Source organism: Dermochelys coriacea, chromosome 25, assembly GCF_009764565.3.
Source record: "Dermochelys coriacea isolate rDerCor1 chromosome 25, rDerCor1.pri.v4, whole genome shotgun sequence".
Classification (NCBI taxonomy): domain Eukaryota; kingdom Metazoa; phylum Chordata; order Testudines; family Dermochelyidae; genus Dermochelys; species Dermochelys coriacea.
Genome location: NC_050092.1, coordinates 2,046,665 through 2,063,631, shown reverse-complemented (window position 1 = coordinate 2,063,631; position 16,967 = coordinate 2,046,665). Strand labels below are relative to the sequence as shown.

The 16,967-nt window shown below is 51.9% G+C and overlaps 1 protein-coding gene across 1 annotated transcript; it reads right to left on the bottom strand.

Moving 5' to 3' along the window:
- Positions 1 to 1,578: 1,578 nt before the first annotated feature.
- ANGPTL4 (angiopoietin like 4) lies at positions 1,579 to 16,485 on the bottom strand. The gene is made up of 7 exons (XM_038384409.2): positions 15,914 to 16,485; positions 15,312 to 15,422; positions 14,563 to 14,695; positions 6,455 to 6,568; positions 6,263 to 6,358; positions 5,674 to 5,949; positions 1,579 to 3,563 (listed from the first exon to the last, which is right to left on the bottom strand). Exons 1-7 carry the CDS (start codon positions 16,400 to 16,402, stop codon positions 3,379 to 3,381), a joined length of 1,404 nt encoding a protein of 467 aa, XP_038240337.1. The 5' UTR covers positions 16,403 to 16,485; the 3' UTR covers positions 1,579 to 3,378.
- Between the last annotated feature and the right edge of the window lie 482 nt (positions 16,486 to 16,967).

Here is a 16,967-nt window from a genome sequence, read left to right as displayed (position 1 = left end):
AGCTCACTTCATCGGATGCATTTGGTGGAAAAAGCCTCTGCTTTTTCCACCAAATGCATCCGATGAAGTGAGCTGTAGCTCACGAAAGCTTATGCTCTAATAAATTTGTTAGTCTCTAAGGTGCCACAAGTACTCCTTTTCTTTTTGCGAATACAGACTAACACGGCTGCTACTCTGAAACCAGGAATATTTGAAACTGCCCTTTCCTCAGTAGCCCTGTATGTAGTGTCATTTCTCTCATCACCAGAGGGCGCCCTCATCTTTCATTTGGACTTAAGATCAAAATTCAAAGCATGCACTGGAAAATAGAGGAGGAGGGATTCGGAGGGAATTCTAAGTTAACAGTCCAGGTACTTCCCCTTCCTTGTTAATGTATGTCACAATAGTGGAATTTCCCAGAGAAAGATCCACAGCTGGCTGGGAAGCCCCAGTAACACAGTTAATCTGTGACTGGTCTCTGCCTTGGGGGTAGGGTCTCATCCCTCACAGCAAGAAGTGGAATTGCACCATGGGGTAGATCAGGACCAAGGAATAAGTGAGAACAGCAGGGATAGTTCTCCAGCTGGTCAGGGTCAGCTCTTTTGGCTAGCTTGCAAGCTTCCCAGTGCTAGTCTTTTTTGAAAGGTTGGACTGTCTGCTAGCTTTGCTCTTTTGGCTGGAGACTTCCAGAAAGCCAGTTTCTGCACATTAGGTCCCCTGTGCCAGGCAGTAGCTCACAGCAGGAACTATTTCTGGCTAGTGCTGGAAATAAAGGTTGAGTATCATTGGAGAGTAAAGCTGGAAAACTTATTCCAACTGCCACAGAATGAAAATCCAGAAATGAACAGATAAGGGTGTGACCCTTTCACTACTCTTTATTTGTAGGAGCATCTTACTTCAGTGAACATAGCACATAAGGTCTCCAGCATCTTCACACACCCTGGGGCTAATTTAGTTTTGAATTCCCCCCCACCCCCCCGTATCTATCCACCAAAACAAGGGGGCATGGATACGTTGCATGGTTTGTATGAGCACTTCCAGGCTAGTAGAGAACCTCACACAGCAATTCTGGTGCAGAGTCCAAGCATTTGTTGACTTAGGAGTTTATTCTTTTAACTAGAGATTGGATGCCTGAGACACCAACTGATGGAGAATCCAACACAGCTCTTGAAAAGGTGCTCCACTGGAAGCAACGTTCAAGTTTGACCATTTCAAATTTGTCTAGCTTCAGCTTCTGGCCATTTGATCTTATTTTTCAATTGGCTGCTAGAAGAAACAGCCCTCTGATATGAGAGATCTCCTCCCTGCATAGGTGATTATGGGGGGGATTGCACTGGCACTTCATGTTCTCTCCAATAAGCTAAACAGATTGAGCTTCCTTAGTTTTACTGTAAGGCCTGTTTTCCAGACCTTGTCATTCTTGTAGCTCTTCTGAGCCCTCCTCAGTTTTGCCAGACATCCTTTAACATGTGAACACCAGAACTGACCTAGCATAGTTGGGACCAAGAGGTGAGTCCCTTACATAACAGTGCACCAGGTGGCCTCCCCCACCTCATTAGTAGCCCTAGGACAGAACTCTGAACACGGGTGTGAGACTGATCGGTTTGGTGGGGTTTTTATTAAAAGACAACATCTGCAGAAAGTCAGATTTTAGTATAAAAAGGTTAGAGATGAAAATACACAAACTACTCATGATTTTTTTCAAACCCAAACATTTATAAATTATACCATTGTTATTAACACTGCATTTAAATACAGAAACAAATTAAACAGTAAATTCCATGAAAGATCCAGCATTCTACAAGTGACTATTTACAGTATTCAGCAGCTAAGAGCTCTAGCAAGTCAGTCAATATGACTCAAATAGGGCAGGATACTTGGGAACACCCAAGAGGGAAACTTGGCCTGTAACAGTTTTTCAGTGACCACCACTTTACCCAGGGTCTCCCCAAAGATCAGATGCACCCCACCACACCTGCTCCCCTCCTCTAAGACACTCTGGGAAATCCTCAAATCCAGTTGCTGAAGATACAAGAATAATCTGTGCAGTATTTAGGGGCAGACACCATGTGCGACTGATGCTGCTCCCAGCATGTTGGGGGAACCCTACTGTACCTCACCTTTCAGAGAGAATGTTTCAATTTCAGGTCACAGCCAGGGAACAGGGTCTAGTCCACACTGGGATTTTGGAATCTTTCAAGAAGAAACTAAACCTCCAGGATAAGGTGAAGGAAGAGATGCACAGCCCTCGCTAGGAATTCAGGGTGGAGAGGCAGGGTTGGGCCCATGCCCAAGGGCAGACTGTCCCTCATGCCACTCTAGAGGCTGTTCTAGCTGACTCAGCCGCAGCGGTAGGCTCTCTCTGAAGCTCAGGATTCAGAGCCAAAACGGACATCTATGATCTAGTCTGGTCTCCTGGTAACAGGCAATTGGAGGAATTACTGGATGAAATCCTGAAACTGTTCTTCCCAGGTGGGGAGGCCAGGAAGGAGGAGTTGCATGTAATCTTTGAGGATGAAGAAAGCTAGATGGACCTCAGTCCCCACTCCTCAAGAGGAGGAAACAGTCAAGTGGCGTTTAAGTAACTGAGGAGAGGGGGGGGAAGCTGGGCAGGGGTCATGAGAAACAAGGTGTCAGACATGAGTTATATTTCCTGCTGCCTCTATTGCAGCTGCTGCGTAACTGACCTGCCATGGCTGGAGGTGGGGCAGAAGAAGAGGGTCTCTAGTCAGGTGTTCTGGGGGGGAATGGGATGGGTTTTTGGCAGCAGCACTTTACCACGGCTCCAAACCTCAGAGCCCAACAGGGAACTATCCTAGAAGAAAAGCCTGACAGTATCAGCAGCCTCTTGGCTCATGGGAGCTTTGTGAGCCTCCTCCAGTTGGGAATCCCAGTGAGAGGAGAGGAGTAAGGTGGCACATGGGCCCAGGGTGCAGCTGTTCTAAGAGGACCCTATTCACCTCACCTCTCCCCAGCTTCAGTGCTGGGACCAAGCGAGCTCCTTGAAAGCACAGTGGCTTTAACAGCAAAGGTAACTGATCAACTAAGACTTAGGACAAAGCTTTGTACATCATTGACTTAGACAGCAGCAACACTGGTCTGTGACTGCTCCCCCAGCTTGTGCGTTCCACAGTTACCCTTCTCCCTGTTCAGGGCTACTCGCCCTTTCTGGGAGCTTCCATCCTTTGAGTTCATTGGACCTCGGTAACACTAAGTGGTTATACCTACAGGAAGAGCCTGTTGCTGCATTGCTCCATGCTAGACTCTGCCAGCTAAAGAGCTGCTAATGTGAGGAAAGGTTCCTCTCTGAACCGTCACTGAGGGTTGCATTTCTGGTTTCTGTAAACACCAAGTTACAGACCTGCAAATCTGCACTCCTTTGAGTCTTTCAAGTGGCAGCTAGGTTAGGATTGTTTCCAGCTCTGTGGGTTGGATTTTCAGAGTGGTAGATTTCAGTGGATAATACCTCCCTTTCCATGTCTTCCAGAAGATTCCCTGTTTCCGCTCATGCCTCTGACGGGGGATGGAGCGGAAGTACTTTCCATTGAGGTTAGCATGGCCACAGGTGCTGAACCACCAGCCTCCTAGAAGGAAGGAAGAAAGGAAGGAAGAGGCAGATTTCAGCCAATGGGAATTTTCACAGCTAAAAAGTCCCATAACAGTATAAGAAAATCACCCCAATTTCAGAACTATTGCTTCACCCTCCCTTCCAAGCACAATCTGCCCCCGCCAAGCTTTGGAAAGTTAAATGACCTGAAGCGTGTACATGAAAGGTGTTTCAGAGGGTCCCATGCTCCAGGGAACTCTAACACTACTTCCAGGTCTGAAGGAGATCAAGCCATGCAGGCAGCTAGTCCTGCATGGCCATCAAAGAGGCCAGATTAATGCAAATACTTCTATAGCCCCATACCTGTCATACGGAGCCCTAGATGGTAGGGCAGATCCATTGATGAAATATAACACATTATTAGTTCCATTTTACAGTTAGGGAATAGAGGCTGAATTGCAGCAACTTGCCCAGTGTCACCCAGCATGGAGGGAGGAGGGGGCCGTGTGTGCATGCAGGGCTGGTTCTAGGATTTTTGCAGCAAAAAAATTTTTGGCCGCCCCAGCTTTTTTTTCCCATGCCCACCCACCCCCGGCTCCGCCCCTTCCCAAACCCTTCCCCAAATCCCTGGACCTGCCTCCTTCCCCGGGCATGCCGCATTCCCCCTCCCATTGCTTCCTGCAGCTCCCCCCTCCACAACACCCTGCCCTAGCTCACCTCTGCTCCGCCCACTCCCCTGAACACGCTGCAGCTCCGCTTCTACCCCCTCCCTCTCAGGTGAGGGAGAGGCAGCGCATTCAGGGGAGCAGGCGGAACAGAGGTGAGCGAGGGTCAGGGGGAGTGCAGGAAGTAATGGGGGGGTAGAGGAACCACTCCCCGCCCCAGCTCACCTCTGCTCCACCACTGCCGCCTCCTCTGAGCGTACCGCTGCTTGGCTTCTTCTTCCTCCCTCCCCAGCTTGCCGTGCGAAACAGCTATTTTGCACACGACAAGCCTGGGAGGGAGGGAGGGGGAGAAGCGGAGCAGCGGCGGTGCACTCAGGGGAGCAGGCGGAGGCAAGCTGGGGCGGCGGGGGCACATTTCTAGGTGCGGCATGGCCGGTGCTGGAATGCTGCTCCTAGAAATGTGCTGCCCCAAGCACCTGCTTGTTTTGCTGGTGCCTAGAGCCGGCCCTGTGTGCATGTGCACTCAGAATTGACACCAGATGTCCCCAGTCAGTGCTGTGGCTCAAGACCATTCCACTCCCACCTGAGAGCACATGCCCCATGTGTGCAATCTCTGGCCACTAGGGGGTGAAAAAGCTGAGAGCAGCCGAGAGCCGCGGGTGGCCCCAGGAGTCAGGAGCAGACTCCTGGGTGGACAGGGTAGGTGCGTTACACCGCTAGCAGAGTGTGAGAAATGTGGGAAATACCACGGTTTTGGTTCACATGGGTCGTCTGTTTCATCTGTACTCAGGTTACAGTTCAAACAAGCCAAACATTCAGACATGGGGTGAATTCCTCTGTTGAGCCCCTGAACTGGCCTCCTCCTTTGGTTGGACAGTTTGAGTCATGGGGAACAAGCTGGGCCAAGTTATGACTTTGTAACAGAACCTGGAACCATGAGAATGTCACCTGGTTTCAGGTTTGATTAGAGTCGCTCTCACAGCTCCCCTTGTGGATCTCACGGTCCCATCCCCGTGGAGAAGGAGGAGGGCGAAGCAGGGGACAAGGTCAGAGTCAAAATACCCAAATGGCCATTTTTCACCAGTGCCATCTGCCCCAAAATATTGGAAGCATAGTTCAGTTCGCACAGAAATAAGGGGGGGTGCGCGCGTGGGTCTTACAGTGGGAAAGGAGAGCTAGGCTTCGAGCAGCTTGGGGCAGATGGAGGAAGACTTACCCACCAAGAGAAGGAATTGCAGAGTATCAGGGTTGAAAGGGACCTCAGGAGGTCATCTAGTCCAACCTCCTGCTCAAAGCAGGACCAGACCAAGTACTGTTGTCCCCCCACCTTTTTTTTTGGCCCCAGATCCCTAAATGGCCCCCTCAAGGATTGAACTCACAACCCTGACTTTAACAGGCCACCGCTTAAACCACTGACCTATCCCCCCCCCCACAAAAGACTCTTGCTTAGGAATATAGCACCTTGCCTTTGCCAGTACTAACCTGACAGGTGCTTGGCACAGTTAGCGTCAGCTTTGAAATCATTGTCCTGATCTCGAGTGGAGAAGGGCAGCTGTCTGAAGTCCCCAAGAGCATTTTCCAGCTCTCCTGACACAGGTCCTAGGAGACTAAGTGTGTAGGCGGTGTTCTCTCCACCCAGGCTAAAGAGGAACTGAATAAGCTGAGAGTTTCCTTCCCAGTCTTGCAGCTCAATTGAAAGATTGTACCTTCTGTCTTGGACAATGTGGTATATTTTCTCCAGGCCCAACCAGAAATCACCTGAAACAAGGAACTTTGCATTAATTGGCATCACAAGCACTATGCAGATCAAAGGAAGATGTTAGCATGCAGTGCTAACATCACTCCAGATTCTCTGGTGTGCACAATGTGCCTAGGGAGGTCAGTGGATGCATGCACCCTTGTGTGGTGAACTTCCTCAATCCCTTCTCAGCCAGCAGTGCCCACTCGTCCATCTGGGTGTTCTGCTGGGTGAAGATCTTTGGTCCATCTCTGGGAGGGGAAGTAGCGTGGGCATGGAATTTGCTTGCCGATCTGGAAAAGCTAGAATAAAAGTCTTCCACCATCTGCTTACCGCTAAGATCTCCAAAGCCATTCCTATAGGCTTCCCAAAGCTGGTCGAAGTCCATGGAGCCATCCAGACGCCTCTGGATCACCGTCCAGCCACCTTCTGCGGGTGGAAGGGATTGTTCATTTATTTCAGTTCTGTTATTTCCAAGAACAGTTTGCAGAACTCAGAATGGCCCAGGGTGCTCCCCTCACTTACCAGCAGTCATGTCACAGTAGACTTTGAAAGGCTGAGATCCAAAGGGCTGGATCTGAAACACACCACTGCTTCTCTCTCCTGCCAGGAAGAGCTGCTGGCAGTCCAGCAGGAGCTCTGCAAAAAGACAGAGGGGGAATTTAGAAGAAGCAGTCTCAGCATGTTGCTCTCAAACAGTTTTGTTCACACCACAATCCTAGCAGCTATACACTTCTACAAATGAGCCTAGCTTAACCACAACTTTGAATGCTAAAGCTAGAGGTTGTTTGTACAGCACCTAGCACAATGGGGCTGGTCCATGATTAGGGCTTTTAGGTACTATGGCAATATAAAGAAGTAATAAAAAATAAAGCCCTAAAGTTTTCCAAGGCATTTATCTCCAGGCCCTTGGGCTTGTTTCATTTTGTACAGAAGTTAATACAGGACTCAAAGGGCCCAGGTAAATAGACAGCTACAGCCTACCAGAGAACGGGGCCAAGTGTGTAACCTAGGAGGAGGAGCTGGTGAGACAGGTCACATGAGCTATGCAGAATCAGCAGACCAGGGGCAAACAGGCAGCAGCACGGTGTGGCTTCCGGACATTATCTCTGATGAGGGCAGATGGTAGGAAGGGGTAATGCCCCTTTCCCCCCCACCCCACCCTTGCAGAGGGCAATAGCTGCAGAATATTGTTCTAACTCACCCAGACTAACACTAATTCACAAACTGCTTGCAAGTTCCATCTAGCTCTCAGATGGGATTGTAGTCGTGTCAGCTACGCCCAGCATTAGGAAGACGTGCTGCTGGATGGCCTGGTGCATGGCTTACTGACTGACTTGACAGCAGGTGCGGAGCAGAGACCATCAGCATACAGTGACCCTTTTGCTCAGAGCCCCTCATAAGACCAATGCCCCCATAAGCAATGAATAGGGGGAAGTGAGGGACCAGGCACAACCCTGGTGGGACTCCCAGTTGCAGGCCAGGACTGGCTCAGACACTGAGAGGGCTGCCCTGCCAGGGCCTGTGGGAGGTCACCAATGCACAGCTGCCACTAAGGCCACTGGCTCTGACTGCAAAGCATCAGCAAGACTATTTGTAAAGCAAAGAGAAATTCTGCTCCTCCTCTCCCCAGATGCCTGGACTTTGGCCTCGGCTTTACTGTAACTGCCAACAAAGCACCATTTCAACAGAACTGGTAAGAGTCCATTGGGAGCAATCAACAGGCCTAAGAAGAATCCAGTTATAAAACCGGAGTCTAAAGGACAAGAAGGTGTCAAGACATGCAGGGACTTTACCCAGCTTTGCAGAGCATCAAGGAACAGCCACAAAATCAAACAGCTCTTTGTCTGCCTGCAACAGGTGGCAAGAGCCCCTTTCCCGGCACCTCCCCAAACAAAGCGAGGTCTGTTCCTGACGTAGCTGCCTAGAGGAAGCTGGGACAGTGCCCTTTGCATTCAGCTTTGAAACATATTGTCTTTGTTCCCTTGAGCTGCAGGGACCAAAAAAAAAAAAAAGTCTAAATGAAGACAGCCCCCTCCTTTGGGTTTGGGGGACTGGAGCTTGGATTCTTGTGCAGCTGCCATAAGCACGAGTTCAAGAGGAACTGCAGGATTGTGAGTGTAAACATGAACTTTCCCCCACTTCCTTTGCCTTGTTCCTCCACTGGGGAGCGCAGGGACTTCGTTCTCAGCACTGAGCTCCCAGGCCTGGAGGAGTTTTACTGTAAAGCAATGTACAGTATGTCTTGCATCATACAAAGTAACCGAGCTCTGGGGGGGATGTGCAGCACTTCACAGGATATTGGGGTTCCAGCGAGAAGCTAGCCTTGCACTGAGGGCTCAGAGAACTCTGGGCTCCAGCTCAGAAGGCACCGGGGGTGGCACTGGACTGGGCTCTGAACTGGCTCCACCGTTCTCCAGCCCACGCTGGAGCCATCTGTCGGGTTTGGTGCAGACGACTCTAGAAACGGAGGGACTGCAAGGGAGCACGCTCTCAGCAAACCTTTACTTCAGCCTCACACCCCCATTTAGACAGGTTTCAGAGTAGCAGCCGTGTTAGTCTGTATCTGTAAAAAAAACCAGGAGGACTTGTGGCACCTTAGAGACTAACAAATTTATTAGAGCATAAGCTTTCGTGAGCTACAGGCCACTTCATCGGATGCACGCAGTGGAAAATACAGTGGGGAGATTTTATATACACAGAGAACATGAAACAATGGGTGTTACCATACAGACTGTAACAAGAATGAGGAGGAAAGGTGAGCTATTACCAGCAGGAGAGCAGGGGGGACGGGGGACTTTTTGTAGTGATAATCAAGGTGGGCCATTTCCAGCAGTTGACAAGAACAGGAGGAGGAGGGGAAATAAACATGGGGAAATAGTTTTACTTTGTGTAATGACCCATCCACTCCCAGTCTTTATTCAAGTCTAAGTTAGTTGTATCCAGTTTGCAAATTAATTCCAATTCAGCAGTGTCTCATTGGAGTCTGGTTGTGAAGTTTTTTTGTTGAAGAACTGCTACTTTTAGGTCTGTCATTTAGCACAGCCCCAGCCACTCACCCCCTCCCAGCTGCTGTGGAAGGGAGGTAAGCAGGATGGGGCTGTCCCCCAGCTGGGAGGGAAGGATGGTGCTCTCCCCCCCCCCCCCCCCCCATCACCAACGCTGGGGGCTGGATGGGACATGGGGGTCCTCCCTCCATTCCCATCTCTTGGGGTGCTGACGAGAAGGTTCTGTTGCTGCCCTCATAGGAGTGAGATCTTCAGGAATCTTTTTTCCCCCCCTCTACCCCCGAGTGTCCATTTGCTCCCCGTGCTGGCCCCGAGCCCATGGCTCTTGTTGTCAGAGCTCAAGCTGAGTGCCACACAGAGTATTGCTAAGGTCTCTCCCACCTTAGTGTCTGGGCAGCAGGCCCAATGGGAAGCGCAAGGAGTGGCACTCAGTGCCAGCCACTCTCCATGTGCCCAGGCCATTAGACAAAAGAGCCCTTATCAAAGTCCACTGAACACCCCACCCAGTGGGGTCACACTGGGGGTTGTTGTTTTTAATATAAAGTAAGTGACACTAAGATGCTACAGGGATGGAAACCCCTGTCCAGGCTTTAAATACCGCTCTCTGCAAAAGGCTGATGCCAGGACAAGGGCTCCTCGCAGCCTCCTTGCACCCGCCCCCGCCCCCCCCCCCCCCGCTCTGACATCAGCGTCTGAGTCTGAAGTAGGGGAAAGGTTAGCCCTGCCTGCGAACGTGCTGGGGGAGGGGTTTCTTCCCAAAACAATGAAGCAAGCCTGCTCCCGGGGAAGGGGGAGGGATGGTTAAAAGGACTGTTAACTTTCACCCAATTTCCTTCCAGCCAATCACCGTGCTGCCTTTCTGATCAGCCATGCTCCCCCCTCCCCCAACCCTGACTTTGTCATAATAGCCATTTTCTTGCTAAGGTCTGAACTTTCACCTAGTTGACTCTTTGGGCATGTTCCTCCTCCTTCCTCCCTCCCCCATAATACCATGAAACCAGATGCCCTGAGCACAGGCAAGGTGGTGGGTTGACAGCTGAAATCACCATTCACCAAGGAGGTGCAGCAGGGTAACCTCTCCCCACGCAAGCCTGCACAGACGCCAACATTAGAACAGGCGGCCGTTCATGCACTGGCCTCTCGGATTCGTGTCAGCACTTGGGCTAGGCCATCAGTGCTGAGTCCCACCCAGTCATTCGTAGACAAGAGCAGACAGAACCAGGCCAGTCCAGCATAGGGTGACCAGATGGCCTGATTTTATAGGGACAGTCCTGATTTTTGGGTCTTTTTCCTCTATAGGGTCCTATTCCCCCCCCCCACCCCCATCCCAGTTTTTTCATACTTCCTGTCTGGTCACCCTATTACCAGAGGGGCCGTTTAGTCATGTCAGGGTTGTGACAAATAGCACCAAACCACAAAACTCACTCACCTAACCTTCATCCCAGATCCTGCCCCAACTCACTCTGCAGGGCCAACCAAACAGGGTCTGGAGAGAGGGTTGAGGAAGGGGCTCGGATTCTTAGTCTTATCCATTACTTTAGTTTGTCATGGGGCTGGATGCAGGCACTGACTGACTCACATTGCTCTGCAATGTGACAGTCATCCTAAAACTTCTGACCAGCAGAGTGGCGGATGTGCATCTCACACAGGGCCAAACACAGGTGAGTCAGCAGAAATTACAGCAGGGTGGGCTTGCCTCCCAGTCTAGGACATAGACCCAGGGGCCAGAAGAAATCATATGCTGCATTTTCTCAGGACTACTCACTGCTTCCTTCTCTAATCTGATCTAGCTATCTGCAGGAATGATGCCTGGATCTCTTGCCAATCCATAAGTCAGGCAGATCACACCACGCTGCCCCAGAGAGATTGTTTGCTGGGGCCAAGAATCTTTGAGCAGCTCCTGTTGAACAGTTACCTTCTTGCTGGGCTTTGCCAGATATACCACTCTGCTCAGCTGCTGCTTTGTTCCCCTACTGCAGCAGCTCCATTCCTAATTAAGTGAGGTGCAGCGGGCTCCATAACCTCAGCTCATTTTGCTTTAGTAGTAGTTCTGACTTTAGTTTTTAGTTGTGAAGCTTTAAATCCCCAGTGGAAGAGCCTGAGCCCATAGGCTCGTAAAAATGAAGAGCGAAGTGTTTATTTAAAAAAATAAATCCATAAAGGAACGTTAAAACAACAAAGCCCAGCAGAATTACTCCTTGGATGGCCATGTATTTATGGAACGCATCAAGCGGAGAGTAAACACTGTTCCTTGAACACAGGATTGCATTCCAGGCTCAGTTGTTCAAGTGTTTTTTTACTCCCAGTAGGAACTGTTTGCTTTGCTTTCCCCACCCCGCCTTCCCCAACCAAATTATTTTGGAATCCCAGCACTGTTGGGAGACTAGGGTTTAACTTTTGCCTACTTGGCAAGCTGCCAGGGAGGAGAGCGTATGCAGCGCCTGAAGACATGATCCGCCTTCTGCAAGTGATTAAACCTCTTGCTCTCGAGGTTGTTTCAAACCTTCAACTTTTGCACAGTTGACTGAGTGCCATGCTTAGTCTGTTAACTTGTGTTTGCTGGATGTAAATAAAAAAGGCCATTCTGAAGAAGTTGCTTAGGGGGCTCATTGCCCACACAACCCCCAGTGCAGCACTGGGGGAACGGGCTCTCTGTAGGCAGGGAGCAGTTCTGGGAACCAACCTTCGGAGTGATGGCTGGTAGGAATGCAGGGAACCAACAGCCCAGGGAAGACACTGGGGCCAGCACTTGCCAGAAGGCTCCTTCTCCTTGCTGATCAGGGTGAAAATTGAATTGCAGTTTCCAGTCAACAAAAGTGATCAGGCAAATGAAGAGGAGCTCAAGGTTTGAGCTAAAAGGGGAACCTTCTCCCGAGTGGCAGTGGTGGTTCCATCGACAGAAGCATGACCTGCTCCACAGTGAAAGAGACCCAAGGTTCTGTCACTCTTGGTCCTGCTGACCAGTCTTTCCCACAGCCTGTAATAGTCAGTATGCCCCAGCATAGAGACAGGGTGAGGGGAGATGCTGCCCTCATAAGAGTACAAGAACGGCCATACCGAGTTAGACCAAAGGTCCATCCAGCCCAGTATCCTGTCTTCCGACAGTGGCCAATGCCAGGTACCCCAGAGGGAATGAACAGAAAAATCAATCAATCAAGTGATCAATCCTGTCACCCATTCCAAGCTTCTGGCAAACAGAGGACAGGGACACCATCCCCAGTCTCATGCCAGCCACGTAAGGCAAGGGCAGAAGGAAACTTGGGAAAGGTTTTTAGGAATATGGTGCTCTAGTTTGCTCCTCATTGTCCTAATATAGAGGACTTTGGTTCCAAGAACCCAGTGTGACCAATGGCTAACCCAACTCAACTGAAAGCTGGCTGGAAGTTCCCCACATACAGCATGCTATATTTTGGGGTCTCCCTGTCTGCATTCGTCTCTTATGCTCTTTGTTCTCTGCCTAGCCCCTGGCCCTGTCTTTTGCTCTTTCAGGGGCAGCAGCAACCAGGTAACAGCATGTGGGAAGACTGAAAGCAGAAAGTGCTAAATAACTAGCCCCCCTCTGCAGCCTTTCTGCCTGGAGACTCTCCTGTGCTTGACACAGAGGAAACCCACTTGCCTTCTAGATCGTTCCTATTTGGATCAGACCCTTTACACAGCCAGCCGGAGAGCCTAATCATTTCCCTAGTCTGCACAGAGCTCCTGTCCAGGGAACAGCCTGCAGTGCATGGCCCAATAAGCCATGCACCCTGGTCCTGCTTCCACTGAATTCAGCGGGAGTATGTAGTGTGATGGAAGCAGAGCCAGGCTCTTTGTGCATCCTGAAGGAGGTTGCTCCAAAGGTCACAGGCCCAATGAACATGCGCACGCGGGGAATTGTCCAGCAGTCAGGGCACTAACCTAGGACTGGGATTCAAAACCCTGCTCAGCCACAGCCTTCCCAGGTAAGCCTCCAGCTCCCTGCATCTCACATCCCCTCTGTACAGTGGAGACAGCCTCAGCACTTCCCTGTTCATGGGGGTGTTGGATGGTGAGGTGCTCAGACCCCAGAGTGATGCAGGTAGATAGACCCACAGCTTCCCATCTATTTCCTGTCCTTCGCTGGTGGCAGATGAAGCCCACTTCCACACCGAGGGATACGGGATATGGGAAGTTTCAGAGTAGCAGCCGTGTTAATCAGTATTCGCAAAAATAAAAGGAGTACTTGTGGCACCTTAGAAACTAACAAATTTATTTGAGCATAAGCTTTCGTGAGCTACAGCTCACTTCATCGGATGCATTTGGTGGAAAAAACAGAGGGGAGATTGATATACACACACAGAGAACATGAAACAATGGGTTTATCATACACACTGTATGCAAGGATAGGTTCCTGGGTTAGTGGTTCTGTTGTCACCAGCAACCACACACCACACAACAGATGCACCAATCCAGGAACCTATCCTTGCAACAAAGCTCGTTGCCAACTCTGTCCACATATCTATTCAGGGGACACCATCATAGGGCCTAATCACATCAGCCACACTATCAGAGGCTCGTTCACCTGCACATCTACCAATGTGATATATGCCATCACGTGCCAGCAATGCCCCCTGCCATGTACATTGGTCAAACTGGACAGTCTCTACGTAAAAGAATAAATGGACACAAATCAGACGTCAAGAATTATAACATTCAAAAACCAGTTGGAGAACACTTCAATCTCTCTGGTCACTCGATTACAGACATAAGAATGGCTATCCTTCAACAAAAAAGCTTCAAAAACAGACTCCAAGGAGAGACTGCTGAATTGGAATTAATTTGCAAACTGGATACAATTAACTTAGGCTTGAATAGAGACTGGGAATGGATGAGTCATTATACAAAGTAAAACTATTTCCCCATGGTATTTCTTCCCCCACACCCCACCCTCCACTGTTCCTCAGATATTCTTGTTAACTGCTGGAAATAGCCTACCTTGCTTGTCACCATGAAAGGTTTTCCTCCTTCCCACCCCTGCTGCTGGTAATGGCTTATTTTAAGTGATCACTCTCCTTACAGTGTGTATGATAAACCCATTGTTTCATGTTCTCTGTGTGTGTATATCAGTCTCCCCTCTGTTTTTTCCACCAAATGCATCCAATGAAGTGAGCTGTAGCTCACGAAAGCTTATACTCTAATAAATTTGTTAGTCTCTAAGGTGCCACAAGTACTCCTTTTCTTTTTGAGGATATGGGAAGACTCCCCAGTTGCATTTCAACCCCCAGATAGAACAAGATGCCTCTGCACAAACCCAATGACCAAGTGCTACCACTCTGGCCTGCCAGCCTCATTCAGCCACTTCACCCATTTAGCTACATGCCTTCAGGCAGAATTAATCTACCTCCCATGGGCATTCTCCATCGGAGGCTGAAACACTTCTGTAAAATCATTAAATCCCTGCCCAACTGGATCCTTAGATCCCTGCTAGATCCTGGAGGCCAGACCCTGACCACACAGCAGATCCTTCCAGTTCCACTCAACTTCTGCAGAAGCCTGTTTCACATCCTGAATCAGGACAATTGAACCTTTTGTTTCTGGGCTGTAGCTGGAACTGCTGACAGGCTGAGTCTGCTAACAGGGGGTGGGAGGGAGATGACAGATACTCACTCTGTGGCTGTGCAGGTTCCACACCGGTGTTTTGGCTTTGGTTGGTGGGTCTGACGCTTTTCTTCAGGTTTATCCTCCACTTTAGACTCTGAGTTTTGTTGTCCTTAAGATGCAGAGGGATCAACAGATTGACCTGTACCAAAAACATGGACAAGTTAGCGACTCTTATTGAACAGACTTGAAACACTGATCCATAAGTGAGCTGGTCTGCAATGGCTCCCAGAGCAGTTAGTGGTGACACTGCCTGCCTGCTCCAGGATCAGCCCCTAGCAATGGCTGAACTCACCTGGGCAGATTATACAACCCATCTGGGGCTCAGGGTGCCTGTGGTTTTGTACAACTGTGTCAGCCAAGAGTTTATCTTGCCAACAAAGTAAGAGGTGGCAGAGCAGAGCACCTCAAGTCTAGGCCCAGGTCCAATCTTTCTGAACCCCTTCCCCCATTTCAGAGGGTGAGGGGCTTGGATAAAAGATTCCAACTTCTAGCCTTTGATCCCCTGGGTCAGACACACACAATGTTTTGTGCCAACATAGCAGGCACTTTTAAAGCCCTGTGAAGCTCAATGACAGAGGCTCCGATTCCTTCTACCAACCCATGACAGCGATGAAGCCCCGGGGCTGGGTCCTGAATTATTCAATTAGATTAGGCTCGCAAGAGGCTCCCAGCCTGCAGGGAGCGTTTGCTGCTGTCCGTCTCTGCTCCCTATTCGCCCTGCTACCAACATCCAGGAAAGTCCTTGCGGAACTTACTTTGCTCTGCAGGCTTTTAATCTGCAGGTTCTGCTTGTCCAGTTTGTACTGCTGCTGTTTGACCTTCTGCAAAAGCTCCTCGATTCTTCTGTTCTGAGCATCGATTAGGGACTAAAATACAAAGAAAACGCTGAGCTCGCAAACCCCTGTCCCCACGGCCGGACGAGGGTCACTCTGGGCGCGGGCGAGCCCTGCTCTGCCCCACGTTCGCCCAGCTCCGAGATCAAGGCTGGGAGTTTCCCAGGCTACTTTTGGTTTTTCTGCCTCGAGGATCCCTGCCTCTGGCGGCTCGTCCGGCACGTAGCCCATGAAGCGCTCAGTTGACAGCGCAGCCCGCGGGCCCCAGGGGCCTCCCCTTCCCGGCAGCAGCCCCCAGGGGACGCGCTGCTTGCTTAGCGAGGTCGGGGCATTGGCCAGAAGGGAGCGACAGCCAGCCTCGCCGGGTCGGGTCGGGGGCTCACCCAGACCCCTGTCCCCGGGAGAGCGGCGAGCGGCCCGGCGCAGCGGGGGCACCCCCGGGCAGGGGAAGGGCGCAGCGGGGGCACCCCCGGGCAGGGGAAGGGCGCAGCGGGGGCACCCCCGGGCAGGGGAAGGGCGCTCACCTGCAGCGTGCCCAGCTCCGTGGCACTCTGGTTCTCCGAGGGCCGCCCCTGCAGCGCCTGCCGGATCTTGCCCTCGAGCTGCTCCAGCCGGCCCTGGATCGCCGCCTTGTCCCCGACCATTTGCTGCAGCTTCTCCCGCAGCGCCTCAGAGAGGCTGAAGAGCTGCTGGTCCTTGCCCTGCAGCTCCCGCACGGCGGCCCGCAGCTGCCCGCCCTGCTCCTGCGCCTCGCGGGTCTGGCGCAGCAGCAGCCCCAGCGAGCCATTGTGGGCGCTCAGCCGGCCGCCCAGCTCCCGCAGCTGCCCCTTGGTCTTGTCCACGTGCTCCTTGAGCCCGTGGCCCAGCTGCAGCAGCCCGTGCGCGATCACGTTCACCTCGTCCCAGGAGGCGAACTGCACCTTCCTCTCCTTGCTGCCGGCCGGGAAGCCTCCCGCTCGGGGGCCCAGCCACGCCGCCGCGCACAGCATCAGGGCTGCCCCCGCCAGCCGCATGGTGCCCGGCGCGTGGGAGCGCAGCCCGGGAGCGCAGCGCAGCCGGCCCGGTGCAGCAGCCGGCTCAGCCTAGGCGGTGTAAACAGCCAGACGCGGCCGCTCCCCTTTTATAGCCTCCCAGCGCACCTCGCCGCTCTGCTTTGCATAATGACGGGGGAGTGCGCTGGGGAGCGGCCAGGGAGCGTCTCCGGTTTCCCCTCCTGCCTCCCTGCGCAGCCCAGCCTGGCACGGGGAGGGGGCTGAGCCCAGCCCAGCCCAGCCCCAGGCGTGCAGGCCCCTTGCCAGCGTGTCTCCCTCCAGGCTGGCGCTGCGGTCTCCCGGGCATGCGGGAGCTCTTGGGGTCGTGCCCTGCCAAAGGGCCGGGAGTCCCCAGTCCCTACCCGACGGGAGGGGATGAGCTGCGTCCAAAGGCGGCTCTGGGAGTTCCCTGCTGGGGACCAGCCGCCACCGCCCGCCCAGCCCCGGCGCTGTTCCCCAGGAGCCCGCTAAGGACCGGACCAGGCGTCACCCAGGGGCGCCGCGGTGGGTTTCCTCCCGAGAAGGGAGTACCCCCGAGCCGGCCTCC